Source organism: Equus caballus, chromosome X (assembly GCF_041296265.1).
Source record: "Equus caballus isolate H_3958 breed thoroughbred chromosome X, TB-T2T, whole genome shotgun sequence".
In the NCBI taxonomy this organism is placed as follows: domain Eukaryota; kingdom Metazoa; phylum Chordata; class Mammalia; order Perissodactyla; family Equidae; genus Equus; species Equus caballus.
In genome coordinates this window covers 12,785,557-12,811,367 of record NC_091715.1, presented here as the reverse complement: position 1 = coordinate 12,811,367, position 25,811 = coordinate 12,785,557, and the positions used below count along the sequence as shown (strand labels likewise).

General features: G+C 41.6%; 1 protein-coding gene across 32 annotated transcripts in view; it reads right to left on the bottom strand.

Moving 5' to 3' along the window:
• Nucleotides 1-25,811, bottom strand: part of REPS2 (RALBP1 associated Eps domain containing 2) — a 247,307-nt gene that overhangs the window by 195,786 nt on the left and 25,710 nt on the right. For 9 of the 32 annotated variants that reach the window (XM_070257713.1, XM_070257704.1, XM_070257705.1 and 6 more), the window contains one exon: nucleotides 3,870-4,150. In XM_070257713.1, coding sequence (XP_070113814.1) covers nucleotides 3,870-3,986 — 117 coding nt within the window. In that variant the 5' untranslated portion in view covers nucleotides 3,987-4,150. Of the gene's footprint in view, nucleotides 1-3,163; nucleotides 3,543-3,869; nucleotides 4,151-25,811 lie in introns of those variants that run through there. The other 23 variants (XM_023633523.2, XM_023633530.2, XM_023633525.2 and 20 more) reach the window with 8 other exon arrangements.

Sequence of the window (25,811 nt, the reverse complement as noted above, 5' to 3'; positions counted from 1 at the left end):
AAACTCTTATTCATTGCTGGGAGGAATGCAAAATGGTACAGCCACTTTGGAAGACAGTATGGCAGTTTCTCACAAAATTAAACATACTCTTACCATATGATCCAGCAATCACGTTCCTTGATATTTACCCAAAGGACCTGAAAACTTGAGTGCACGCGGATGTTTATATCAACTTTATCCATAAATGCCAAATTTTGAAAGCAACCAAGATGTCCTTCAGTTGGTGTATGGGTAAATAAACTATGATACATTCAGAAAACGGAATATTATTCAGCATTAAAGAGAAATGAACCATCAAGCTATGAAAAGACATGGAGGAATCTTAAATGCATATTACTAAATGAAAGAAGCCAATATGAAAAGATTACGTACTGTGTGATCCCAACTATATGACATTCTGAAAAAGGCAAACCTATGGACAGAGAAAAAAGATCAGTGGTTCCCAGGGGTTGGGAGTAAGAAGAAGGGATGAATAAGCAGAACACGGACGATTTTTAGGCAGTGAAAATACTCTGTATGATATTATAATGATGGATATATGTCATTATACATTTGTCTAAACCCATAAAATGTACATCACCAAGAATGAATCGTAATGTAAACTATGGACTTTGGGTGCTTATGATGCACCAATGTAGGTTCATCAGTTGTGACAAAAGTACCACTCTGGTGGGGGATATTGATCATGGAGGAGGCAGTGCATGTGAAGCCAGAGGATATAGGAAATCTCTGTACCTTTCCCTCAATTTTGCTGTGAGCCTAAAACTGCTCTGAAAAAATAAAGTCTGTTAAAAATATTTTTAAATAAATAAATAATATATATATATTTCAACTGAAAAAAACCCTAAGATAATTCACTTCCGTAACAAAGTAACAGGTGTAGTGGTTTATTTTTACTCCAAGGAGGAGACAAAATTAAGTATTTTTATAGAACATTTACTCTGGGTAAGATTTTCACCCTTGCTGGAACATTATGATAACCTTAACTGTTTGGTTATTAGGAAGAAAATCTGGCTATTACCATAGAAACTACCAGGGCTGGTTAGTGCCTCCATGATTTGGGCAGTTATACCTGTTGGGCCACTTAATTCTGAACTTACAGGTTTCTGTTTAACAGGGAAAGACTAAAAACATCTACCTTTGTTTTAAAGAATGGCTAATACACTCACAGGGTAGTGCAAATCAAAATGAATGGAGCGAGCCAGCACATGTGCACGCACACACCCAGACACACTACATCACACACCACCAAAGTGGTTGGTAAAAATTAGGTGGCTGCCAGCTGCTTGATTTGTTTGAATCTCTTCTGATTATATTTCCCAGTCCAGGATGCCTTTGATGTTAACTTTCACCTGTACGAAGACTACTGGCTTACTGTAATTGTGCTAGGTTAATGGGGGAGGATCTATTTTGTTTTGCTGGGGTGAAAAAGACATCTTAAAGCTCTGAGAGATTTACTACAAGCAATCTTCTAGGGATGTCCCCTTCTGCCAGCATCTGAAGCAGTCTTTTGCAAGCAAGTTTCATGAGGACATCAAGAATATAACCTCATTCGTGCAAAGGCACTGTGCTTTGGGTTCTTACATCATACATACCTCAAAGGAGCATGGGTTCCAACACCAGGAAAGCCCCTACCCCAACTCCTTAGGAGTCAACCAACATATTCAGATTTAACATGCCCACCTTCTCTCACACTCCATGTATTACTGACAACAAAATAAGCCTTAACAGCTGCCCAGCTGTCACTTACTTGGTGTGGCCTCAGACACTTATTCCTCTTTCAGGTGAGAAGTAACAACGGCATTTAATAAATTTATTATGCTTGAGAGTATTCTGAGAGCCTCATGTAATGGCCATGGTTTGTGTTTTAAGACACTGACCTTTTCTCTACCTGGTCCAGCTCGACGGCCCATGAGCAGTGACAGAACTGTCTATATATCAAGGGCTTCTTAAGGGACAAGCAGCCATGCTAAGTTCTGTAAATCTTAATTATATTTTCAGAAATCCTGAATTCTAAAAGGTGAAAGATTACAGAGTGGCTAAAGTTATGCTAACAAACATACAGGAATATGCATGCAGCCTTAAGTGATTTAAAAAAATACCTACAAACATAATGATATTGCAAGTGAAACCTAAAACTCTCAGTACTCCTTTGGAACTAGATTTTAAAATACCACTCCCCACTCTAAATATTCAATTGACGTTAACTTTCATACTGACTATTGCTTTTAAGAAAAGCTTCATTTCACGTTTTGAGCCTGATATTAAGAACCTTATCACCATAAAGTGCTGGTAACATCAAAAGACAAAGTGCTTATCAAGTAGTCTTGCTCCAAGGAAAGCACAAAACAAAAATAGCATCTGCTGTGGATCATCCCCTCGTCCTTTTCCAGATAAGGAGCAGCCAAGAGGAGGCAACTACGACACACCTTACTTTCCAGTTCTATTTCAAGTCCAAGTAATGATAAGATGGGAAACTACAGCTGTCCCCCGCGGTGGACGTCTGGGGTACACCTCTCACCCTAAATGGGAAGCTTGGCTTTGCCTTGACGGATGTCCTCTGCAGCCCTGCGTCCCTGCTCTGCAACTTATTAAGGCTTTCCAGTTTAATACTAATATTCAGAAATACGTTAGTGGGCAAATATACATGGTAGATGTGTACATATTACAAGGATACAGAGCGGACGACATTCAGTCCTGGGCTCCCGGCCCTACAGACACACACGCACACTCTTCAAGTTCAAATCCCAGCAAGGCACCCTGAGCGCCCACCCCTTCCACCCACCCAGAAGAGGGAAGGGCAGGAGCGGCGAGCAGAGGTTAAACCAGACACCAGCCAAAACAAACACTACTTCCAGAACAAGGCAAACTTTGGGTCTAAGCGGCTGCAGGGCCCCAGAAATGGCCGGGGAAGGGCAGGGAGTGTCAGGCTGTCTCAGGGGAGGAAGACGGCGAGCGCACCCAGCGCTGCTAAGCTGCAGAGAAGCCTGCTGTCTCCCGGGGGTCAAGGGCGTCGCCGCCATCCCCGGCTGCGAAGCCCCCTCTCTGCGACCTGGCCGAGGCCTCCGGGCCCCTGTGGGCGGCTCCGTCGCCCCACTCCGCCCCCTTGTCCCCACAGAAATGGTCCCCACGGACTCGCAAGACCAGGGGCGCGGCGACCTACCTGGTGCAGCGTCTCTGCGGGCAGCTGCGACGCCCGGAACAGGTCGGCCACTGGGCCCGCGGCTGCGGTGGCCGCGCCAGGGGCGGCCCTGGCGGCCTCAGGGGGCCCGCACCCGGGGCCCCCGCCTGCGGCGCCGGCGCAGCGCGCGAAGAGCTCGGAGTAGCACTGCTGCTCGCCCTCGCTCAGCAGCAGCGGCGGCCCGGAGCCGCAGCCCCCGCCCGCCGCCGCCTCCATGGGGCCTGGCAGGGGGCCCGGCGGAGCACCGTCCACGGCCGGGATGCCGCCGCCTTCACCTCAGCTGCCGCCGCCTCAGCCTCGGCCTCGGCCGTCGCCGCCGCCGCCGCCGCCACCGCCCCCACGCCCCGCAGCTGCCGCGCGGCCGCTTCCTCCCGGCGCGCGCCGGCCCCGCCCCCGGACTTGAATGTTGTGCCTCCGCTGCGCGGCACATGGAGACAGGCGCGGCGCGAACCAATCGCAGCCCGGGATCGCAGCCCGGCCCCGCCCCCGCCGTCCGCCCCGCCCCGCCCCGCCCGCGCCGCGCCAGGTAACGAACTCCGCTCGCTGCCCGCCCAAGGGCTGGTCACCTGCTCCGCCCGCGCAGCCGGGCCTGAGAAGGCGGGGGCCGGCGCCGTTCCGCGCCCACCCTGCGCAGGAGGGGCGTCTTTGGCTCTTCGCCGTGCTTGGGAAGGGGAACATCCACATCTACCTGGAGAATGACGGTTTTCAGGAGGCGGGGAAGGCTGCGGTGTTTTCTCCCCAGGACGCTGGAGCAGATGTGGTGCCCACGGCACGCCATGCCCTTCCCAGAAAAGGGACGAGGCATGGGAAATTAGGCTTCCCTTTTCCATAGCAGCACTGCTTATGTCTTGAAAAGCTGGAGGACAGAGATCTCCGTACGAACGGGGTCCCAGTGACTTCCTATAGTGTTCAGGGTGGAGACGAGGTTAAGGCCACTTTCTCAGGCATGGCTCAAACCTGGAGTTGACCCTTAAAAAGGAATAACATCAGTTAGTGTTAAATACTAGAATAATAAGAGTAAAAAAGGCCCTGGGAAGAACTGCACATATATATATTAAGCCTTGCTGGGAAACACCCAAAGGGAAAAAGTCATTCGGATTAAGCACTAACAAAAAATATGTTTTACAATTTGCTTTAATAAACAGATACATAAAACTTTCACCCCAAATAGTTTTATTTTAATTAAAAACAGAAAACAAAAAACATCTCAAAGAATAGCACTGATGATAACAAACACATTTTGGTCAACTAAAATAAGGACCAAGGATAGGAAGAGAGGAAAAAATCAGCAGATGGTAAAGACGGGGCCGCGGGGGGAGTGGGGGGGGGGCGGGGAGGCGGCTACTTAAGAAAAAGGAAAAGTTATGTCGATTCATGAATGATGGCCAGAGTAATATTTCCATTTTGGAATCTGAAGAAATGAAATAGAGAAGAAGATCCACTCCGAAAGCAGGAAGTTCTTATCTCTTCACTAAGATTTCCTTACACATTCTGCTTCAGACCTGCCAAGAGAGAATTAAGACAGCTGTAGGCTTGGGGACAAGAGTATAGAAAGGATAGGTAAGTTAGGAGCAGCAAAGACGAACTTAGCTGGGGAATTTTCATTTCAAAACCTCACCACCACTGTATTTTCCACAACCGTAATACCTTCTCAGGAAAACTGGAAGCCAAGAGATTGTTTATTCTTTTCCTACCTTTCCACTTGTAATTGGGCCTCCCTGAGAATGGCCCACCATCCTAGTAGAGGTTAGAAAGGAACCCACTCTTCGTGATAAATGCCAAACCCTACTTTCCCCTGTGACTTCTGCAAAAAGAAATATGACGTATAATAATCCCTAACATTCATATAGTTCAAAGCTACATTGTCTCATGTAAGCCTCACAGTAACTCTCCGAGGTAGGTTGGGAAAACATTTTTATCTCCACTTTGCAGATGAGAAAATGGATGCAGAGACGGTGTGATTTGCCCAACTGAATACTAGATTCGGAGCTGATCTTCATTACTCAACTCAGTTTAATAAATTTGACAGATATTTATTAAGCACCAACTACTGCAGAAATGGGCAAAAATTCTCACATCTGTGCCTATCAATCCATCAATCAACACTTATGGTAGAGCAGGAAGTAGTGACCATGTCCCTACTGGAATATTGTGAGTGATTAAAAAATATATACAAGATGTGTTGCTTTCAAGGAGTCTACAGCCTCACTGGAAAAGACAAACACAACAAATAAAAACAAACAATAAAAGACAATATATAATTAAGTACTAAATTGTGTACCCCGGGCTAAGTGCTGTGGGAGTTGAGAGAAGAGAGAAGGCTTGATAAAGGGGGCCCCCCAGATGGATGTTGACGAATGAATGGGACTGGGAAGGCAAAAGGACAGAACAGAGAGAGAGGATCCCAGGAAAGGGAGGAGCCCTAGAAACTTGGCGCCAAGAAAGTGATGAGTGAGGGAGAGCAGGCTGGAGCCGGAGGGAGGGGCAGCCTCTGAAGGGCTCTGGGATGTCAGAGGGAAGCTGCTCAAGGAAGGATGAGAGGCACAGCCAGAAGTGACCCAACAGCAGTAACATTTAAACCCAGGGCACAGGAGGAAAAACTGGCATTTTTAAAATGTTTAATATCTAAGGAATGCTAAGTACTGTTCTTTATTTCTACAACAGTTTTTTGAATAGAAGAAACAGTTATCAAACTTCAAAATAAACACAGATAAGAATGTAGAAACTAGAAACACTCATATCCCTTAAGGCTGACAGTAAACAAGAACATTTTAGAAGAGAATTTCCTTATACTTTTTGCAATTCTAAACTTACACCCTTGTTTTGGCTCCCTCGTGGCCAGAAAAGCCAGAATGATAATATACTCAAAAAACGCCAAGAGAAAGTCTTTAAGTTATGCTTTTTTCCTTTAAGTCCAGCATCAGTGCCCTGCATGACGCTGACAGCTTAACGAACTCAGAACAAAGCACTGGTTACCTACAGGGAAGAGTTTTCTAAAGCAAAGTTTGCAAAACTAGGACCAGTTGCCTGGTTTTGTATGGCTCACGAGCTAAGAATGAGTTTTACATTTTAATGGTTGAAAAAAATTAGTGCTTTCTCTGCACTGAACAGTATTTCAGGACATGTGAAAGTCACATTTCAGTGTCCATAAGCAAGGTTTTTTTGGAACACAGCCTCACCCATTCATTTATGGGTTGTCTATGGCTGTTTTTGCCCTACAATGGCAGAGTTGAGCCGTTGCCTAAAATATTTACTCTTCGGCCCTTTACAGAAAAAATTTTCTGACTCCTGTTCTATAGTATGAAGACCTAATATGTTCTTATACCTACAGCCAATTTACGGGTCACCTGGGAGAGGGCAGTGTGGAAAATTCTATTTGGCTTCTCTGAGGTTCAGAATTTTCATGAGTGATCATTTAGATTGTATCTCAAAGATTGGTGAACTTTAAAAAGTAGTTATTGAGGGACTCAGCCATGTAAACCCTAAATAATCACTTGTTTGACTGATTTTAACTTTTTTTTCTTTGCTAGAAGTGAAGAAAGGTAGATCTTCAACAGTGTGAGAGGGAATCCTATTCCCCTGGCCGCATTTTTTCATGAGAAAGTTTGCTCTCTGTTCCCCAGGAGGGAATATTGATGAAGTAACGTTGGCGCTTCTCCCAGCTCCTCTCATTTACTCTTCTCTAAGGAAGAAGTGATGGAAGGGAAAAGAAACTGATGATTCCTGTTTCCAACAGTGTCTCTGTCTCTGTCTCTCTCTGTGTCCCTCTCTGTCTCTGTCTGTCTCCCTCTGTCTCTCTGACTGTGTCCTCTTCTCTCTCTCTCCCTCTCAGTCTCTCTCCACACCTCCACCACTTCTGAATTCTGCTGCCCTCAGAGGGGACTCCACTCCTCAAAGGGGACTACCCCTAATTCCACATAAAAAGCACACCTAATTTGGGGCCACTCTCTGTTCCTACTTGCAGGACTTGATGGGTATAAGACAGCATTTTCCTTGCAGCTTCCCAGGTAAGGGGCTATTTTGTAGATGCTCTCTTTGGTGGGGAAGGAAGGGGATAGGGAGAAAGAGGAAGCCTGATTGTGGCCACAAACCCAATCTGAATCTCCAATCCAGCTCCAGCAACAGTGAAGCTGATGTTGGCCATTTGGACATCACCCAATTCGTTCTACACTCACAGAGAAAGAGAGGGGTTGGAGTACTTGGACCCCCGTATGCCCTACAAACCACTAATGACAATGGAATCTTACAAGTTACTGTCTCCCATAAAACCAGTTTTGAACATTGGTGAAATTACATCCTGTACCCACCCATGTGTGTGTGTGTGTATGTGTGTGTGTGTGAGAGAGAGAGAGCTAATGTGTCCTCTTCCTTCCTATACAAACTCTATCCTCTGAAGCAAAAGCTTGACAAATTGAGAAAGTGGCTGTTCTCAAGCAACAAAAAGCTTGTTCTCAGCAGCCCTGCTGGCCTCTTATGTAAAGTACCAGACAGTTCACCTTTCTCCACGGAATGAAGCCTGTTTGTAGCCCTGGGAATGGCTGAGCAGAAACATTAAAAAGCTTTCTGTGCACTGGGAAAGTCCAATAGTTATGTCAGACAAACTGGAGCCAACAGTTCTCACTACTTGTTAACAATAGCAAGCTGTCTAACCTTGGGAAGGCAGCTTCCTGCTTTGCTTCCCTGAACAGGATTTTGGATAAGAATTATCCTAGCCATATATTTTCATGGTGCTTTTTTTAATCACCCATAATACTCAAACATACTGTCCAAGGTTTTTTCTATGTTTTAAAGGGATAAGAAAAAAATTCTTACTTTAGTTAGTCAGCACTTCAGTCATCACAGATTTGAGCAAAGATTATTATTGATAGAATTCTGAAAATCAAATTTTCAGAAGCTATTCATGTTTCTGAAAAATGGAGGGTTCACTAAATGAGTCAGGGTAGGCTAACTACTGAAACAAACAATAATGATAAATAACTAATGATTTATCTCTTGCTCATGTCACAGTCCAAGGGTCTGTGAAGGGGACTGGTTCTCTTCATGTTCATTTGGGGACACTATCTAGTAGCTCCTCCATCCCGTGGGTCCTCAAAGTCCTCCACTAGATGCTCCACATCTGGCAGTTATACAAATAAAGACAGAGGGAGCTCAACAGAGCTGGAAAGAGAGACGGCATGGAAGATTGCTTGCACAGGGGATTTCATGAGCTAGGGTCAGAGGTGGCACATATCACTTCTCCCTGCTTTCCATCGGTTAGAACTGAGTCATGTGGTTATACTGAACTGCAAGGGAGTCTGGGAAATGTAGTCAAGCTGTGTACCCAGGAAGAAGAAATGGGTTTGGGGAACATCTAGCCAGACTCTGACATAATTACCATGTAAAAATTTCAGACCTATTGTAGACACTGTTGGTTCACCGCCAAGATTCTTGTCACCAGGCAATGCACCCATCAGTAATATTGTCTGCAAATGGCTCACAGCTGCTCCCTTCTTTGGAGACTTGCTCTCAGCCAACCTGGAACCTCTTCAGGGAGGTTGCCCTCCACACACCCCAGGGAGCAGCGCACAGCCAACGGCTGACTGACGCGAGGTATAAAAGGCCAGCCCCTTGCCTCAAAGTGAGACCAACTCTGAGGTACAAATCATGCTCCAGTGTGCCCCGTGAGATCAGGCTGAGGGGAGTCTCCAGCTAAGACTGCTTCCTTGCTTGGCTCCTTCTCCAGCCCTACCCTGCTTCTTTCACTCCCCTTCTCCTGAGCGCTCTCCCTCAACAAAGCACTTACACAGACTCCCCATCTCAGTTTCTGCTCCCAGAGAACCCAACCTGAGCCAGGATTTTACATCAGAGAGTAATATGACTCACGTCTATAGAAAAAGCATGTGCAGCACAAGTTGATCTGTAAATATTTAAGTGTTCTCAGTAGAGTATATATAGTCTTATACTCAATAAACAAAGGCCGCTTTCCCAGAACTGCAAACAGAATCCTTTTACGGTGAATATTGATTGCAGCCTCATTCTTCATTTTCGTTTCCTGCCCTTTTCTGCTTTGACCAAGTTGATGTGGCTACTGGGTCATCCAGGATCTGAGTCGCAGCCTTGCAAGGCCAGAAATTCCTTTATCACTTCTTTGGAGGTATCACAACCCATAAGAGAGTGCAGTACATAAATTACAATTCCAGTTAACTGATTCACGTCCACAGTGATATCTGTTCTACGAACCACAACTCTCATGCACATAGCATTCCCCTTCTGTGTGCATAAGTTCTCTCTGAAGATTAATTTTAAATAAGAAAACTGCTTCTCAAATATAAAATCATAAAAACAAAGGAAGTAAATAAGGACTAAGTAAGGAATTTAGTCCTAATAAGGACTAAATGAACCTGAAACACCCTATTTCACTGTAAAGGATCCTTCCAAGTAGTGTTTTGAAGACAAGGAGCACATTTTAATCATCTCATGCTCAATAAATGATTGATTTAAAACAAACGAGGAATAAGAATTACCTGGCAAGTACTAGAAACACAATGGGAAAGTATCCTTCAAAGATTTTCTCTCGTGAGAGACCTAGGTTTGCCTTTGCCACTAAATCCCCTCCTAGTTTAAACTACTTTTCTGCCATGATTTTACTCTCCACTTTATGTCTTATTGTACATTTTCACTCATTTCTTTAATTCTCTTCTTTAGGAGTTCCATCCAGTCACTAAAAACTTAAATTTTAGTTTAGCTGTTTCCTGATGACTTCTGAGCAAGTACCATAATCTTGATAATAGTTTCCAAAATAACAATGTAGATTTGGTTGTGTCTTGGAAATGTTCCTCTCTACATTTACCCTCCTTTGCAGATTATATCTGAATCTGGTGGAAAAGATAGGTTTTACATTCAGGCAGCTTTCCAGGCAGCATGATTTCATGATTTACAACATGGAATTGTATTAGTAATCTATTGCTGCATAATGGCAGCTGGAACGACAAACATTTATTATCTCACAGTTCTGAGGGTCAAGAATTCAGGAGTGACTTAGCTGAGTAGTTCTGGCTCAGGGTTTCTCAGGAGGTTGCAGCCAAGCTGTCAGCCAGGGCTGCAGTAATCTGAAGGCTGGACTGGGGCTGGAGGATCCATTTCCAAGATGTCGTGCTCACATGGCTGTGGACAGCAGGCCTCAGTTCCTTCTTACCCGGGCCTCTCCACAAGGCTGCCTGAGTGGCTTCAGGACACAGCAGCTGGCTTCCCCCAGAGGTAGTGATCCAAGACCAAGTGCTTCTGCAACCACACCGTCTTTTATGACCTAATCTCAGAAGTGACACACCCTTCTGCCATATCCTATTTGTTAGAAGCAAGTCACTAAGTCCAACTCACACTCAAAAAGAGGGGAATTGAGCTCCAGTTCTTGAAAGAAATGTCAAAGAATTTATGGACACATTTTAAACCACCCCACAACTCTTCACACAACTGGTTCCTAACTATTCCCTTGTTCTTTAGAGTCCCTCTCAAATCTGCAAAGTTTAAACACTGGCTGGATATTTTGTGATAGTAAGTAATTTTTGTTTAACTTTTTCAGGTGTGATAATAGTCTTGTGGTTATGTTTAAAGAAAAAGAATCCTTATCTTTTAAAGATACATACTGAAGTATTTATGGATGAAATTATATGGTGTTTTAGATTTACTTCAAAATTATAAGGGATATCCATTTATATGAAATATCCAGAATAGGCATATCCATAGGGACTGAAAGCAGGTTAGTGTTTACTAGGACTGGGAAGAGGGAGGAATGGGGAGTGACTGCTTAATGGGGATGGGATTCCTTTTGGGGGGAATTAAGTAGTGATGATGGTTGTACAAGATTGTGAATTACTAAATGCCACTTAATTGTACACTTTAAAATGGTGGAAATAGTGAATTTTATGTTAAATGAATGTTATCGCAATAAAAAAAATAAATATATTTGAAAGAAAAATAAAACTATAAGAGGGGAGAATATGCGGGGCTGGCCCAGTGGCCTAGTTGTTCAGTTCGCATGCTCCACTTTGGAGGCCCAGGATTCACAGGTTCAGATTCCAGGCTCAGACCTAGCACTGCTGGTCAAGCCACACTGTGGAGGCATCCCACATAAAGTAGAGGAGGATTGGCACAGATGTTAGCTCAGTGGCAATCTTCCTCAAGCAAAAAGAGGGAGATTGGTAACAGATGTTAGCTCAGAGCCAATCTTCCTCACCAAAAAAAAAAAAGAGAGAGAGAGAATATGGGATTATAGACGAAACAGTGAGGTAGCATTGATAATTGTTGAAAGTGTGTGATAGGTACATGGGGGTTCATTAATTATTCTCTTTATGTTCATGTATGTTTAAAATTTCACATAATAAAAAAATTTCAAAACAAAGTCTGTCAACCATAAAGGAAATTTGAATATTGACTTCAAATTCAATATTCAAAATTGAATATTGATTCAATGACGTTAAAGGATATTGTTTATGTATTTTTAAAGTGTGGTAATGACATAATGGCATAATGTTTATGAAAAAAACAACTCTTATCATTTATGGATGCATTCTGTATTATCTACAGGTGAAATGACATGATATCTTGAATTTGCGTTAAAATACTCAGGCACAAAGGAAAAAAAGCAGGGAGGGGTTAGTCTGAAACAAGAATTGGAAAATGTTGACAACTGTTTGAGCTGAGTGATGTGTACAAGGGGGGGAATTATACCAATCTCTCTAATTTTTTATGTTTGACATTTTCCAAAATAAAATATTTTAAAAATATGTCAACCTTTATCGGCACCCCTTAGCACTCCCATTTTTCATTCCAATATGTAAGCTCTTACCTGGACTCCTGTATCTAAGTGGTTTTGAACCTTAACATTAAACAGAAATGTTAAACAAAATAACAATATTAGGTCATGTCTTTCTCTTTGAAAATAGTGAAATATCTGGCAACTACTCAGATTTTTGTTGCTGTTGTTTTAGAATGTGACCGCATGAGAAAGTTCAGCACAGCTGGCCAACAATGCCTGCCTTCCTTTTGCACTGAAAGAAACAGAAGAGTACGTTCATTTTGAAGAGGATGTTTGTTTCACATGTGGTGTATTATCTTCACAAGACTCCACCTCTTAACTGAAATGGGAGCCAGAAACAGGAGCATCCACTAATAAGCTGAATTTTTTTCTTTTAGCTTCAGAATCTCTTGGGGAAATATATGTTTGCAAACAGTTTCCATATTACTACACATGCCAGCTCAGTAACGATGAAAATAACAACACTGGATTAAAAAAATAAATAAAAGAGTGTATCACCTCTGTAATTCTTTCCATTTTGGAACCAGAGTACTGTACTTGCATTGATAGAAAAAGGCCTTAATGCACAATGAGGCTTTAATCCGAGGACTTGTGCAACAGAAAAACTGGAAATATTTTTGAGTTCATGAAACTCATTCTCAATTTTGACCTAAACTAGCTATTTCATTTAACCCAATGGATATATATTAAAAAAAAAAAAAAGCTGTTCTTTCTGGAGCCAGATTCCACCTAGCAAAGCCTCAACAGACTTCTGATCCTTTAGGAAAGTGCTGTTAGAAAACTTTTACAAGCCTCTTATGTTCCCAGGGATTGTTCGTAACAATCGGCTTAAAATATAAATTTAGCCAAGTCTATGAGAGTTCATCAAAGACATAGCATGACCCACTAGGATGGCTATAATCAAAAAGAGGGAGAACAAGAAGTGTTAGTGAGGATGCAGAGAAACTGGAACCCTCATAGACAGCTGATGGAAATGTAAAATAGTACAGCTACTTTGGAAAGGAGTCTGGCAATTCCTCAAAAAATTAAACATAGAGGGGCTGGCCCCGTGGCCGAGTGGTTAAGTTCGCACGTTCCGCTGCAGGCGGCCCAGTGTTTCGTTGGTTCGAATCCTGGGCGCGGACATGGCACTGCTCATCAAACCATGCTGAGGCAGCGTCCCACATGCCACAACTAGGACCCACAACGAAGAATATACAACTATGTACCGGGGGGCTTTGGGGAGAAAAAGGAAAAATAAAATCTTTAAAAAAAAAAATTAAACATAGAGTTATCATATGAACTAGCAATTTCACTCCTAGGTATATACCCAAGAGAAATGAAACATACATCCACATAAAACTTGTACACAAATGTTCACAGCAGCATGATTCATTGTATCCATAAAGTGGAAACAACCCAAATGTCTACCAACTGATGCACGATAAACAAAATGTGATATAGGCAAACAATGAAATATTATTTGATAATGAAAAAGAGTGAAGTACTGACACATGCTACAACATGGATGAACCTGAAAAACATTTTGCTAAGTGAAAGAAGCCAGACACAAAAGCCACATATTGTATGATGCTATTTATATGAAATGTCCAGAACAGGCAACTCTAGAGAGATGGTGTGGCCACCTGGGGCTGGGCGGGGGGAGGGTAGAGGGAAATGAGGAGCGACTGCTAGTGGGTATAGGTTTCTTTGGGGGGTGATGAAAACGTTCTGGAATTAGTAGTGATATCTGTACAACCTTGTGAATATACTAACACTCACTGAATTATACACTTTAAAAGGGCGAATTTTATGGCATGTGAATTATATCTCAATAAAAAAATGTTTTTAAATACATAGCATGTCACTACCACCTCCCTATTATTTCCTTGTAGAAGCAAAACAGAGGAACAGTGTGTAGTGGGTACAATAACAATGAAGTTCCTCTCCTTTGCCTAAGTCATGCTTGGAATTTAACCCCCAGCCTATACCAATCCACACTGACCCAAACAGGCAACAGGCAACGCTTCACACTGGGTGATGCCGCTCTTTTCCCACTTCATTACATCATGTAAATGTCATGATCACCTCGGACTATATGAATTAAAGCAAACCAAAAGACTCAACCCTGACAAGGGTGGAATTGAGCCTTCTCAAATGGTGCCCTTTCTAAATCTCGCCTCACTCCTTGCCTCTTTCTTACCCTGGCTCAGAGTCCTCAAAACAAGTCTATGACTCCTCTGGAGAGTAGGACCATGTGAGGCAGCTCCATTGGAGAGGGAGGTCTCCAGCCTTTTCCCAAGCTTCCTCACAGCCATTTCTCTTTCCCACTCCGTGGGGGAAAGCAGTTTAATAACTCAGTTGTGTCTCATCGGACACAGTGGGTATGTTTGAGATATGTTTCTGAAACTGTATAAATCAGATTTTCATAAGGATGAGTGAAATTTGAACAAATCCACGACAGGCATACAAAATAAATCTTATTATGAATCACTTTATTAAATGACGAATTACTTCTATTTCCTTGTTGGGTCATTCCTGATTTTCATATATCTAGTTTACTTAAAGCACAGCAGACATATAATACAGATTCTGTATGATAGATACATTTATACATATATGAATATTTATTTATATCTACAATTCATCAGAGAAGAACTTCCTGAACCCAGAAAATGGTTAGGTTCAGATCTTAAGTAGTGAAATTAATTTAAAACTTTCTTTTTAGCAACTTTCAAAACCACACATCAAAAACGTTCTTAGTAAGTTAGTTAGGCTAACTTAGTAAGTTAGTAACGCTAAGTGGGTTTTATTTTTTTCTCTTTTTTTAACTAAATGAAAATTATCTCTCTAATTTATATAAGAGTGAGGCAAAGTATAAATATGTAAAATAATAACTAAATTTTTAAAAGATAACAATTATCTTGCCCAAATTTCCATCAACAAATGAATGGATTAAAAAAAAATGTGGTAGGGCCAGCCCCAGTGGCCTAGTGGTTAAGTTCGGTGCCCTCCACTTCAGCGGCCCAGGTTCGGCTCTTGGGCATGGACCTACACCACTCTGTTAGCAGCCATGCTGTGCTTGCAGCCCACATACTGAAAAATAGAAGAAGATTGGCATGGATGTTAGCTCAGGGCAAATCTTCCTCAGCAAAAAAAAAAAAAAAAAGTGGTATATACATATAATGTGATATTATTCAGCAATAAAAAGGAAGGAAGGAAATTCTGACATATGCTACAATATGAATGGACCCTTGAGGACATCCACAAAACAAGTCAGATAGAGAAAGACAACTACTATATGATCTCACTTATATGTAGAATCTAAAAACATCAAATTCGGGGCCAGCCCCATGGCCGAGTGGTTAAGTTCGCGTCCTCTGCTTTGGCAGCCCAGGGTTTCACTGGTTCGAATCCTGGGCATGGACCTAGCACCGCTCATCAGGTCATGCTGAGGTGGCATCCCACGTACCATAACGAGAAGGACTCACAACTAAAATATATACAACTATGTACTGGGGGGCTTTGGGGAGAAGAAGGAAAAATAAAACCTTTAGAAAAAATAAATAAATAAAATAAAACAAAAACATCGAACTCATAGAAACAGATAGTAGAACGCTGGTTGCCAGGGGTTGTGGGGGGGGGGAAATGGGGAGATGATAGTCAAAGGATACAAAATTTCAATTATAGGATGACTAAGTCCTGGGGATCTAATGTACAGCATGGTGACTGTAGTTCATAATGCTGTATTGTGTACTTGAAAGCTGCTAAGAGAATAGATCTTAAAGGTACACAATACAGTATTAAAAGTCCCAACCTGTGGACAGCTGATATTTTGGTAAATCATACTGTTGATGCCAATGGTTCTCCTTCCCACTGTCGAGGCTTTCCTGTCCCCAACTGCCTCCTTGGTTACCCTCCAAAAACTATCCTCTGGGAAGTGTTGGCTGAGTGCAGTGCTCAGATCATTGGTGATGCCTGGAGTCCACAAAAGGGGTCTATATACAGTTCAGGAGTCTCAGAGGAAAACTAAAACAATTGTGTCCACATACATTTAATACATTTGACTTGAAGATAAATTATGATTTTCACAGAAACAACCCTAAAGTTTGTGCATGCACCATAAACACTCAATTGATCAACTAACATTCATTTGCCAGGGTGTATTTGATCTCAGCTAATGTATTTTTATGTCACTTGCATATTATTACTTATATTTGTCCAATTTGCATTTTTTGTTGTAACCATAATGCGTCATCATATTCCCAATTCGTAAAAATGAGTCAGCAGTCCACTGAAGCATAAAAGCAGTGAAGAAAAAGTTATCTAAATACTGCAGTGCAGAATAACTTCATAAATGGAAACAGTGCGTAAGAAGTCACTGTGAATATAGAGCTGACTGTATTTCTGGGGCTCTGTAAGTGTGACGGGCAGACAAAAAAAGAATAGGAATGAAAAATACAATAATTATATGAAAATTAGATTTTATCTCTAGATCCCTGTGCTTTGCCTGTTATGAAACTGTCAAATAGTGGCAGAAAGCCATCGAAGCCTTGAATACTTTTCATAAACAAAGCACAATGACCTCTCTAGTAAACCAAGTGAGATTTTCCAGAATAAACTAAAAATTGTGCTTTCCAGGATGCTAAAGGTTCAAGTTGTACTACTGCCGAGAAATTTGTAAAACCACTCACAAAGTTAATGGAAATGTTATGCTAGGAAGGAAAATGGAATGGTCTGTTGGCAAAATTCTCTGACCAAAAAATGGTGTCGTACATCCCCTAATATCAATAGCGTTCTGAATAAACAAGCACTTATGGTGTTTATGTGAATAGATATTTCACATTACAGCTAAAATAAATTTGCTCTTGGCATATGTAATGAGCATATATGAGTGAGAAGTGCTCAGTGTTTTCTTTTGTTTATCTCTGAATACTCACATTACAAAAGTGATTTTTCATTTAGGTAAAAATTATTGCGGGATCCAGTACTGGGATAGCACCAGCTATACAAACAGTAATGCAGGGCTTTGCTAGGTGAGTCAGATTGGTGGCAGGTGACAGAAAAATAATCAAAAGTGCCTTAAGCCATAGAGCATTTATTGGCTCATACAACTTAATTCAGGCACTCAGGCGATATCATCACAACTTGTTGCGCCTCCATCTCTCCTCTCTGCCTTCTGCTCTGTTAGCTTCATTTTCAGTCTCCACAGAGTGTCTCCCAGCTACTCCAATCACACATGCTCTCAGGCTGAAGTCCAACTTGCCACTCTTCCAATAGCCCCAACTAACATCTACTTGAATCTCATTGGCTAAGTCTAACTGGATCACATGCCCTTCCATGAATCAGTCTCTTTGGCCAAGGGAATGCAATGCTTTTTTTTTTTTAATTGAGGTAACATTGGTTTATAACATTATATAGATCTCAGGAGTATATCATTATAATTCAATTCTGTATACACTTTGTTGTGTTTACTACAAAAGTCTAGTGGTCATCCATCACCATACAAATGTCCCCCTTTCCCTCTTCTTTCCTCCTCCAACTCCCCTTCCCCTCTGGTAACCGCCAATCTGTTCTCTGTATCTATGTGTTTGTTTGTTGTTGTTTGTATCTTCCACATATGAGTAAAATCATACAGTATTTGTCTTTATCTGTCTGACATTTCACTTAGCATAATGCTCTCAAGATCCATCCATGTTGTCACAAATGGCAAGATAGTATTGAAAATCCTAGCTAGGTAAGAAAAAGAAATAAAAGACATCCAAATTGGAAAGGAAGAAGTAAAACTATCTCTATTTGCAGATAACATGATTTTATATATAAGAAATCCTGAAGAATCCACCAAACAACTATTACAAATAATAAACGAATACAGTAAAGTTGTAGGGTACAAAATGAACATACAGAAATCAGTCATGTTTCTATACACTAACAACAAACTAGCAGAAACAGAAATCAAGAAAACAATCCCATTTACAATTGTAACAAAAAAGAATAAAATACCTAGGAATACATTTAACCAAGGAGGTGAAAGACCTGTAGTCTGAAAACTGCAAAACATTGTTGAAAGAAATTGAAGAAGACACAAAGAAATGGAAAAATATTCCATGCTCTTGGATTGGAAGAATTAACATAGTTAAAATGTACATATTACCTAAAGTAATCTACAAATTCAATGCAATCCCAGTCAGAATCCCAAGACATTCTTCACAGAAATAGAACAAAGAATCCTAAAATTTATATGGAACAAGAAAAGACCCTGAATAGCCAAAGCAGTCCTGGGAATGCAATGCTTTGACTGGCCATACTTGAGTCACCATTCATCCCTGGAACTGGGGATGAATTCAACTCTCACCAAAGCACAGAGTCTGAGATGCAAGTAGGGCTGGTCTTCCAAAGGAAAATTAGGGAATTATACCAAGAAAAAGTTGAATAGATGATGGGGAGGGGGTGATAATAGATGCCAATTACAGTTTGTGAATAAAATGAGTTTTTCATGCTCCTTTATTCACTCAGGACAGCTGGATGTCAGCAGTATGCTTCGTGATTCAGTGTGGAAGTAATCTGATTAAACTACTACCACTCGGTACATGTATTTTCAGTATGCTATGGAAAGTAATAGGCAGCATGTATAAGATGACTTTTCCATACTGGAGTGCATTAACTATCAAGAAAAAGATGCTCATATAAGCACGACACTGATAATGCCAGTAAAAACCACTTCTGCATATTCCAGTGCTTGCTGCTTTCTAAAGTGGAATTCAGTGATGCATTGGATATCCGAACTTGTCACTTGAGATCCAAAACACTGTGATTTCTACTGTTCAACATAAGATATTGGACTTTTTAAAGATCAGACTGAGATACAAATGACTCAGTCACCAGGACTTTCACCCTCTCTCAACCTTTGATGAGTTTCTTCATTTGATGGAGAAAGAAATAACTGCTGTATTTGGGGGTCTATTCTAGAATCACATGCAGTTCTAGTTAAACAAGGCAGATTGACCTCATACATATGTCTTGGATCCCTCTGGAAATCCCACTAGAAAGACTGAAAGGAAATTTTGTAAGACGTAAACTCTCAAGGAAACAGAAAGCTAGAGAAGATGACAGCAGATAAGATATGACAACGAAATGTTGAAAGCTGGCCAAGTGGATGGCCAAGTGGCATATGACATAATGAAGCAGAAAAGGCTAAGTGCCTACAAGGTGGGAAACCAATAAAAAGTAAGATTATCCATGTCACAGAACTCTCAGAAAAGCTAGCTGGAGAAGGCCCTCTGAAGGTGGTATGCAGGGTGAAGCTGAAAACAGAGTGGGCAAAAATTCTTTCAGAGGAAGAGCTAGAGCCCAGATCTCATCCTGCCTCCACATAGTCCCAAAAATAGAATGAATGTATGTAAAAAAATTACTTAATTTACCAATGAAGAAAGCTGCAGCACAGCAAAGGAGGTTCAAAGATCATTTTAGAACCTGAAATGTATATACTCAAGCAGGAAAAACATGTTGAAATAAGTTTATTTAGCCACAGAACTGTTAATATTCTACAGGACCATAAAACCATAACCTTGGGGTTGTCATTTCTACTAGACATCTCTATTGAACAAAAGTCTACAGGTGAACATGTACGTTTACAGAGTATGAACCCGAATTAACAGAAAGCAGTACGTCAAATGCAGATTCTCCCAGACAATGAAATAGTCCTTGGGCAGGCCCGCTGGACAATGCTGCAATATGACATTGAAAAGACATTCAGTCATCCTTTTGCCTTTTTATATGTTTTGGATAATTTTTCTTAATAAGAGAAATAAACACCTCTTTGAAAAGCCATAATTTGAATACTTACAAGCATTCTCCATACTACTGTAGTAAGAATTATATTATCTCACAATGTGATTTTAACATTTTCTGCTGTTCTGGCTCCTTCCCCTTAGAACACTGGTTCTTAAAACTAAATGTGTAAAACATTATCTGGGGTGTTTTTTTTTTTTTAAAAAAAAGGCAGATTCAGGCCCACCAGAGATCCTGACCATATTTTAAGAAAATATGCCTTAGTACATAAAGGTAGTAGGTGGACAGGCACAGAGTAGAGATGGGTTTCGCCACAGCCTGGGCAAGAACAAGGGACTGAAACAAGACAACCACTGTACCCAGGAGGCTCCCTGGCTCTGCCGCAATGGCCTTCCAGACTGTCTTCTCCACATATATCTCCAGGTCCTCAAAGTCCCACTGGCCTCTTTCTTACTTCCTTTTTCTCCTTCCTCAAACCTCTCAGCCTGCCCAACCCAAACCAGAACAATCCTAATTCCATCCTCCTATGAGGTCATTCATTTCTTTCTCCACTCTCTTTTAAAGTCACTGCTTATGAATAAATCTTATTCCCAATTCCTTTAAGGCTCTACCCTCTGATTTACGAAAACCTTATCTTTCCTCAAAAACTCTGGCTCAAGCAAATCAAAAGCATTGTCTTTTACACTATGTCCAATACTAGTGTTACTGAACCAGGTTTGTTTTGCCCATCACGTGATAAAGCCAATCACCAAGATGACGAGTTTGCAGCAGAGAAAGGGTTTATTCACAAGGCAGCCAAGCAAGGAGACGGGAGACCAAATCTCAAATCTGCCTTCCTGAAAAGGGGGATTAGGGATATTTATGGGGTAAAGGAGAAGGTAGTCTGAAGTGTGGGAGTACACGATTGGAGGTAAGGAGAAGTGAGGTAATGGATGATCTGTGCAGTGTAGTCAAGCTTCATGGCTCTTTATAGGATGCATCTTCACAAAATGGTGGTGTTAGCATGATCTAAGGGTGGAGTTTTTGGCTCCCTGATGTCAGGAGGTCACCTATCGGACACCTGTGCAGGCTCGGTTTGTGGGTTGATGGTCTCAACTGGCCTGAACTGGGCAAAGAGTGGACTCTCAGTTCCTGAAAAACTTAAGCAGCCATTACCATGGTGGCTCAAGTGTCAGAGATGTTATCCATAGGGTGGGTTTTGTAATGCATTATCTAACTACATTTGCAAACAGACAACTGAGTATAGTTAAAGCAAGCTGGCCCCCAGTTTCACTGACTCTCCCAAAATACCACCAAAATAAACTATTGATGAACAAGCTGAGCTTATTGCTCATTGTACTATGGGAGATCACTACCTTGACAGTCTCACAGCATCTCCAAAGGGCGAAGGCCAAATTGAGATATTTACAAGGCTTTTTGGCAGGTCTGGTTTAAGGCTGGTCTTTTGATCTGAGGGCTTGATTAGGATTGAGTAAGGATCAGATCGTGACATAATATGATGTAGTAATGTTAGGACTGATGGACACAATGAGCTGAGTGTTTCAATCAAGTCTCAGAGAACAGAGTTGTTCGATGCGATCTATTGAGATGTTCAGTAGTCTAACATTCCTTTAAATCAAAAGGTTTCTGAACAGAACAATAAAGTTATTTACACTTTTGTCTTTCTAGGCAAGAGTTTCTTGGGGTAAAGTCACATTGATGAAGACACTGGAATAGCAAAGGCATGTTAATATAGGTAGTCAACTGTGGGAATAGATGGCTTTCATTCTCAACCACAACCTCTGAAATGGGTTTCAGAGCCTATTTTGGCGATTTAAAAGCTAGATCTTGACTTTCTTTTTGCATTCCTCTGTAATAATCTTTAAAATCTTCAGGACAACAGACGCCCCGGGCTTAATGCAGTAGCGTTCAGTTTTATAAAGTACCAGCTTGGGGCTGGCCCAGTGGCACAGCAGTTAAGTGTGCACCTTCCGCTTTGGCAGCCCGGGGTTCACCGGTTTGGATCCTGGGTGCGCACATGGCACCACTTGGCAAGCCATGCTGTGGAAGGCGTTCCACATAGAAAGTAGAGGAAGATGGGCATGGATGTCAGCTCAGGGCCAGTCTTTCTCAGCAAAAAGAGGAGGATTGGCAGCAGTTAGCTCATGGCTAATCTTCCTAAAAAAAATAAAAATAAACAACAAAAAAATAAAGTACCAGCTTGAAAGCATATTAACATATCTCTAGCTTTTTTTTTTTTTTTTTGGAGGAAGATTAGCCCTGAGCTTATGTCCACCGCCAATCCTCCTCTTTTTGCTGAGGAAAATTGGCCCTGAGCTAACATCTGTGCCCATCTCCCTCTCCTTTATACGTGGGACGCCTGCCACAGCATGGCTTGATGAGCGGTGCATAGGTCCATACCCGGGATCCGAACCTGTGAACCCCAGGCCGCCGAAGCAGAGCGTGCAAACTTATCCACTACGCCACTGGCCTAGCCCCCATATCTCTAGCTTTTATCTTCCTACATAAATATGTTCAAGCCTCTTACATTTTTTTAAAAAAATCTCTCCAGGTAACCTGGGGGCTCATGGGGCATTCAACATTTCCTGTGATTCCTCCTGTGTTTGGCTTCTCTTCATGCTCAGATACCTGCTCCTGGAGGACAGGGAAGGTCCTTGCCATGTCTGCATCCCAGTAGCTCTGGGCATAGCTCCTGTGCATGTCAGATGTACACTAACTGCTTGGAGAACTACATTAATAAACAAGAGAGAGCAAAAAGCAAGCAAACAAAACCCCAAAACAAACAAATAACAATCTCCATGCTTTTTGAAATAGAGGACCATGCTCATTGTTGCTGTTACCGCACAAAATTTGTGTTCCCCTCCCCAATGTGCATTAGAAAAAAACCCTATTAACTATGGCATCAGTTTTTGGGGGAGACATCACCTTTATTCTGCAAGATCAATCTGCATGGAGACAGAGGGTATGTGCCCTCAGATCTGTCTCCCCAATTCAGGATTTGGGGCAAAATTTAAGAGGTTAGGGAGAACAGACTGGCATGCAGAAACACTGGAAAGACAGTTTTGATTGGTGGGCTTCAAGCATTTATGGTAAAGTTTTAAACATTTACGACAGTGTTCTAAACATTTATGATGAGGTTCTAAACTTTTATGATAGGGTTTAAACATTTCTAATGAGGTGGAGAAGGAATTTTAACACCGGATCTTCCTGAATGAGGGCCTCTCACTTCTGATAAGGGTTCCACTTTCAAGTTCCAGTCATATCCCAGTCCTTGGGTTCCATGGAAAGGAGGACCTTTGGTTCTGAGGTCATTTCAGGTCAAGATTTATTTTCTTTTTTTTTTTTTTGGTGAGGAAGATTAGCCCTGAGCTAACAACATCTGTTGCCAAACTTCCTCTTTTTGCTTGAAGGAGATTGTCACTGAGCTAACATCTGTGCCAACTTTCCTCTATTTTATGTGGGATGCTGCCACAGTGTGGCTTGACAAATGGTGCTAGATCTGCGCCCGGGATCAGAACCTGGGAACCCCAGGCCGCCAAAGCAGAGTGCCTGAACTTAACCACTACGCTGCCAGGCTGGGCCCAGGTCAAGATTTCTGTTTCTGCACATGCTCTGGCTATGTGGCTGCAGATTTTCTGAAAGACAATCCTTAATCGCTTTGTTGATAAGAGATGGGGTCTGTTTGAACTGGCTCTAAATGGGCCTGTGGTTACATTGGTACTCTCTTTCCTCTGTCCCTTGCAATCTGTCTTCTCTCCTCCACACCACTGCTTTTGCTAAAAGTATGGATGACATCATAACTACTCACTTAATGGTCATTTCTTATTCCTTATCTTGCTTGATCTCCCTGCCCATCTAGAACTGAGAATGAATTATCAGAGAGGATGAAAGATAATCCAGAAAGCACAGCATCATGGAAATCTACAGAGGAATTTTAAGAAGGATGGAGTGATCAATATCATTAAATATTGCATAGAGATAGGACCAAAACAATCATCTGGTGCTTTTTTGGCAAGTAGAGGGTGGTCTTTTTGGAGGGAGACTGCAGCCACTTGGGATTCAACACTTCCCTGATGTTCTCATTCTACGGCAGTTTCCACCATTCAACCATGGTTTGGCATCGCAAGCAGAGGCCTGTTCTCAAATCAAGGATAATGGATACTCCTGTTGATTTACTACTAATTCCAAGAAGTTCATATTATTAGAACCTTGCTTCAAGTTACATTTGGGGGTGTTCTTGTTTTGTCTTTTTCTCCCATTCTTCACTTTCTATTCAGCAACATGACCTGTATAGACGTCAAAGTTCCACAGAGACCACCAGAGCCACCCCTTGATCACATAAAGCTGGGTTTATTAAACTTGCTGAGTAAGGGAGAGTCTCAAGTTCACAAAGTCTCAGTAGTAATTTAAAAGAAGGAAGTTAGAGAAGCTGCATACATATAGGGCTTCAAGGGCTGGGCTCAGATGGTTCTAAGGCTGGTCTGGGCAGGGAATGAACGTGTGTCAGAATTTGTAAACCACACAAGTTGCTGAACTTTGGAACACATGGATCTGAATGAGTTGATGTTAAAACAACTTGAGCTCAAGCTGTTTTTGTTGCAAGTTTGTGGTTTGTCTTTCTGGGATAGACAGTTATGTTATCCATTATAGGAAATTATGCTAAAAGCAGTGTCCCAATATGACATTGAAAGGACACACAGCCACCATTTTGCCTATTTCTAAGTTTTGCATATTTTTTTCTTAACAAAAGTAAAAGCTATGCATTAGAGGTCTGGGAACAATGTGATACAGTGCAAGGATGACAACCTGTAGATCCGACTCAGAGCCATTGGTGGCACAGTGCTGGGTTGAGAAGGATTTTGAGGCCATGTCTGGGGGTCTTAAAGAAAGAATCCTGTGATCTATTACAACATTCTTTTAGGATGCTTCCTGCTCTGTAGAAATTTGAAAGCTAAAAACTACATTTTCTAGATTCCCCTGAAGCTAGAATTTCAGATGTGCTTTGAGTGCTGCCAATCAGATGCTCTCAAGTCAGCAGGACACGAGGCCTCTCTCTGCTGGCGTGGATCGTGGCCCCAGACCCTGAGCTTCCCTGGTTGTGCCCTTCTGGAGCATGGCTGTGCATGTCTTCCTGAGACTCCATGAGCCAAACCAAGACCCTGCCATCAAATCCCCTTTTTACTTAAGTGAATCCTAGTTGGGCTTCTGCCACTTGCAACCAAGAATCCTGGGTGATATATCTATTGGCACACAAAATTTTCTATTCAGTTTCAGGCCCTCACAAAACCCATCCACCCCCAGATTAAAAAGCCCTACTGTAAGGACTTAATAATTTATCATTTTATTCTGAGTGTGTCTACACAATACTGAAAATCTAGTAGAAAGTCTATGAAATCCCTATCTATATGGCTATAGTCAATTGGTTATAAATAATGTCTTTGGAAGTTTCAGGAAAAAATTAGAGCTTTTTTCTCCTCCATTGACTCACCATAGTACCTAAAATCCACTCTTAAGAATATATTTCATAGTGTTAAACTATGAAACCTTGTTTATTCTTTTTTTTCAACAAATAGGTACTGCATCCCCACCACAGTGGACACTACACTACATGAAAAAGATAGACATGATCCACGCCTCCATAGAGACTTAAGTGAGGGAGAAAGACAAGTAAGCAGGGGGTCTCTTATTTAAATGCCCCTGATGTACCATTTATCATTCATTAAACTAAATAAGACATTTATTTACAAAATATTCTATCAGTTTGGCATTATCTACTAAAGCTAAACATATGCCATCCCATGACCTAACAATCCCACTGCTAGATATAAAGCCAAGAAAAATGATGCATAAGTCTACCAAAAGACTTACACAAGAATGTTTAAAGCAGTTTTATTCTTAATAGCCAAAAACTGGAAATAATCCAAATGTCTATCAACAGGACAATGGATAAAGTATGGTGTATTTATACAAATAGAAAACTACATAGCAATAAAGAACAAATTTCTGCTACACCTAACCACATGGATGAGTCTCACAGACATAATGATAAGTGAAAGAAGCCAGACA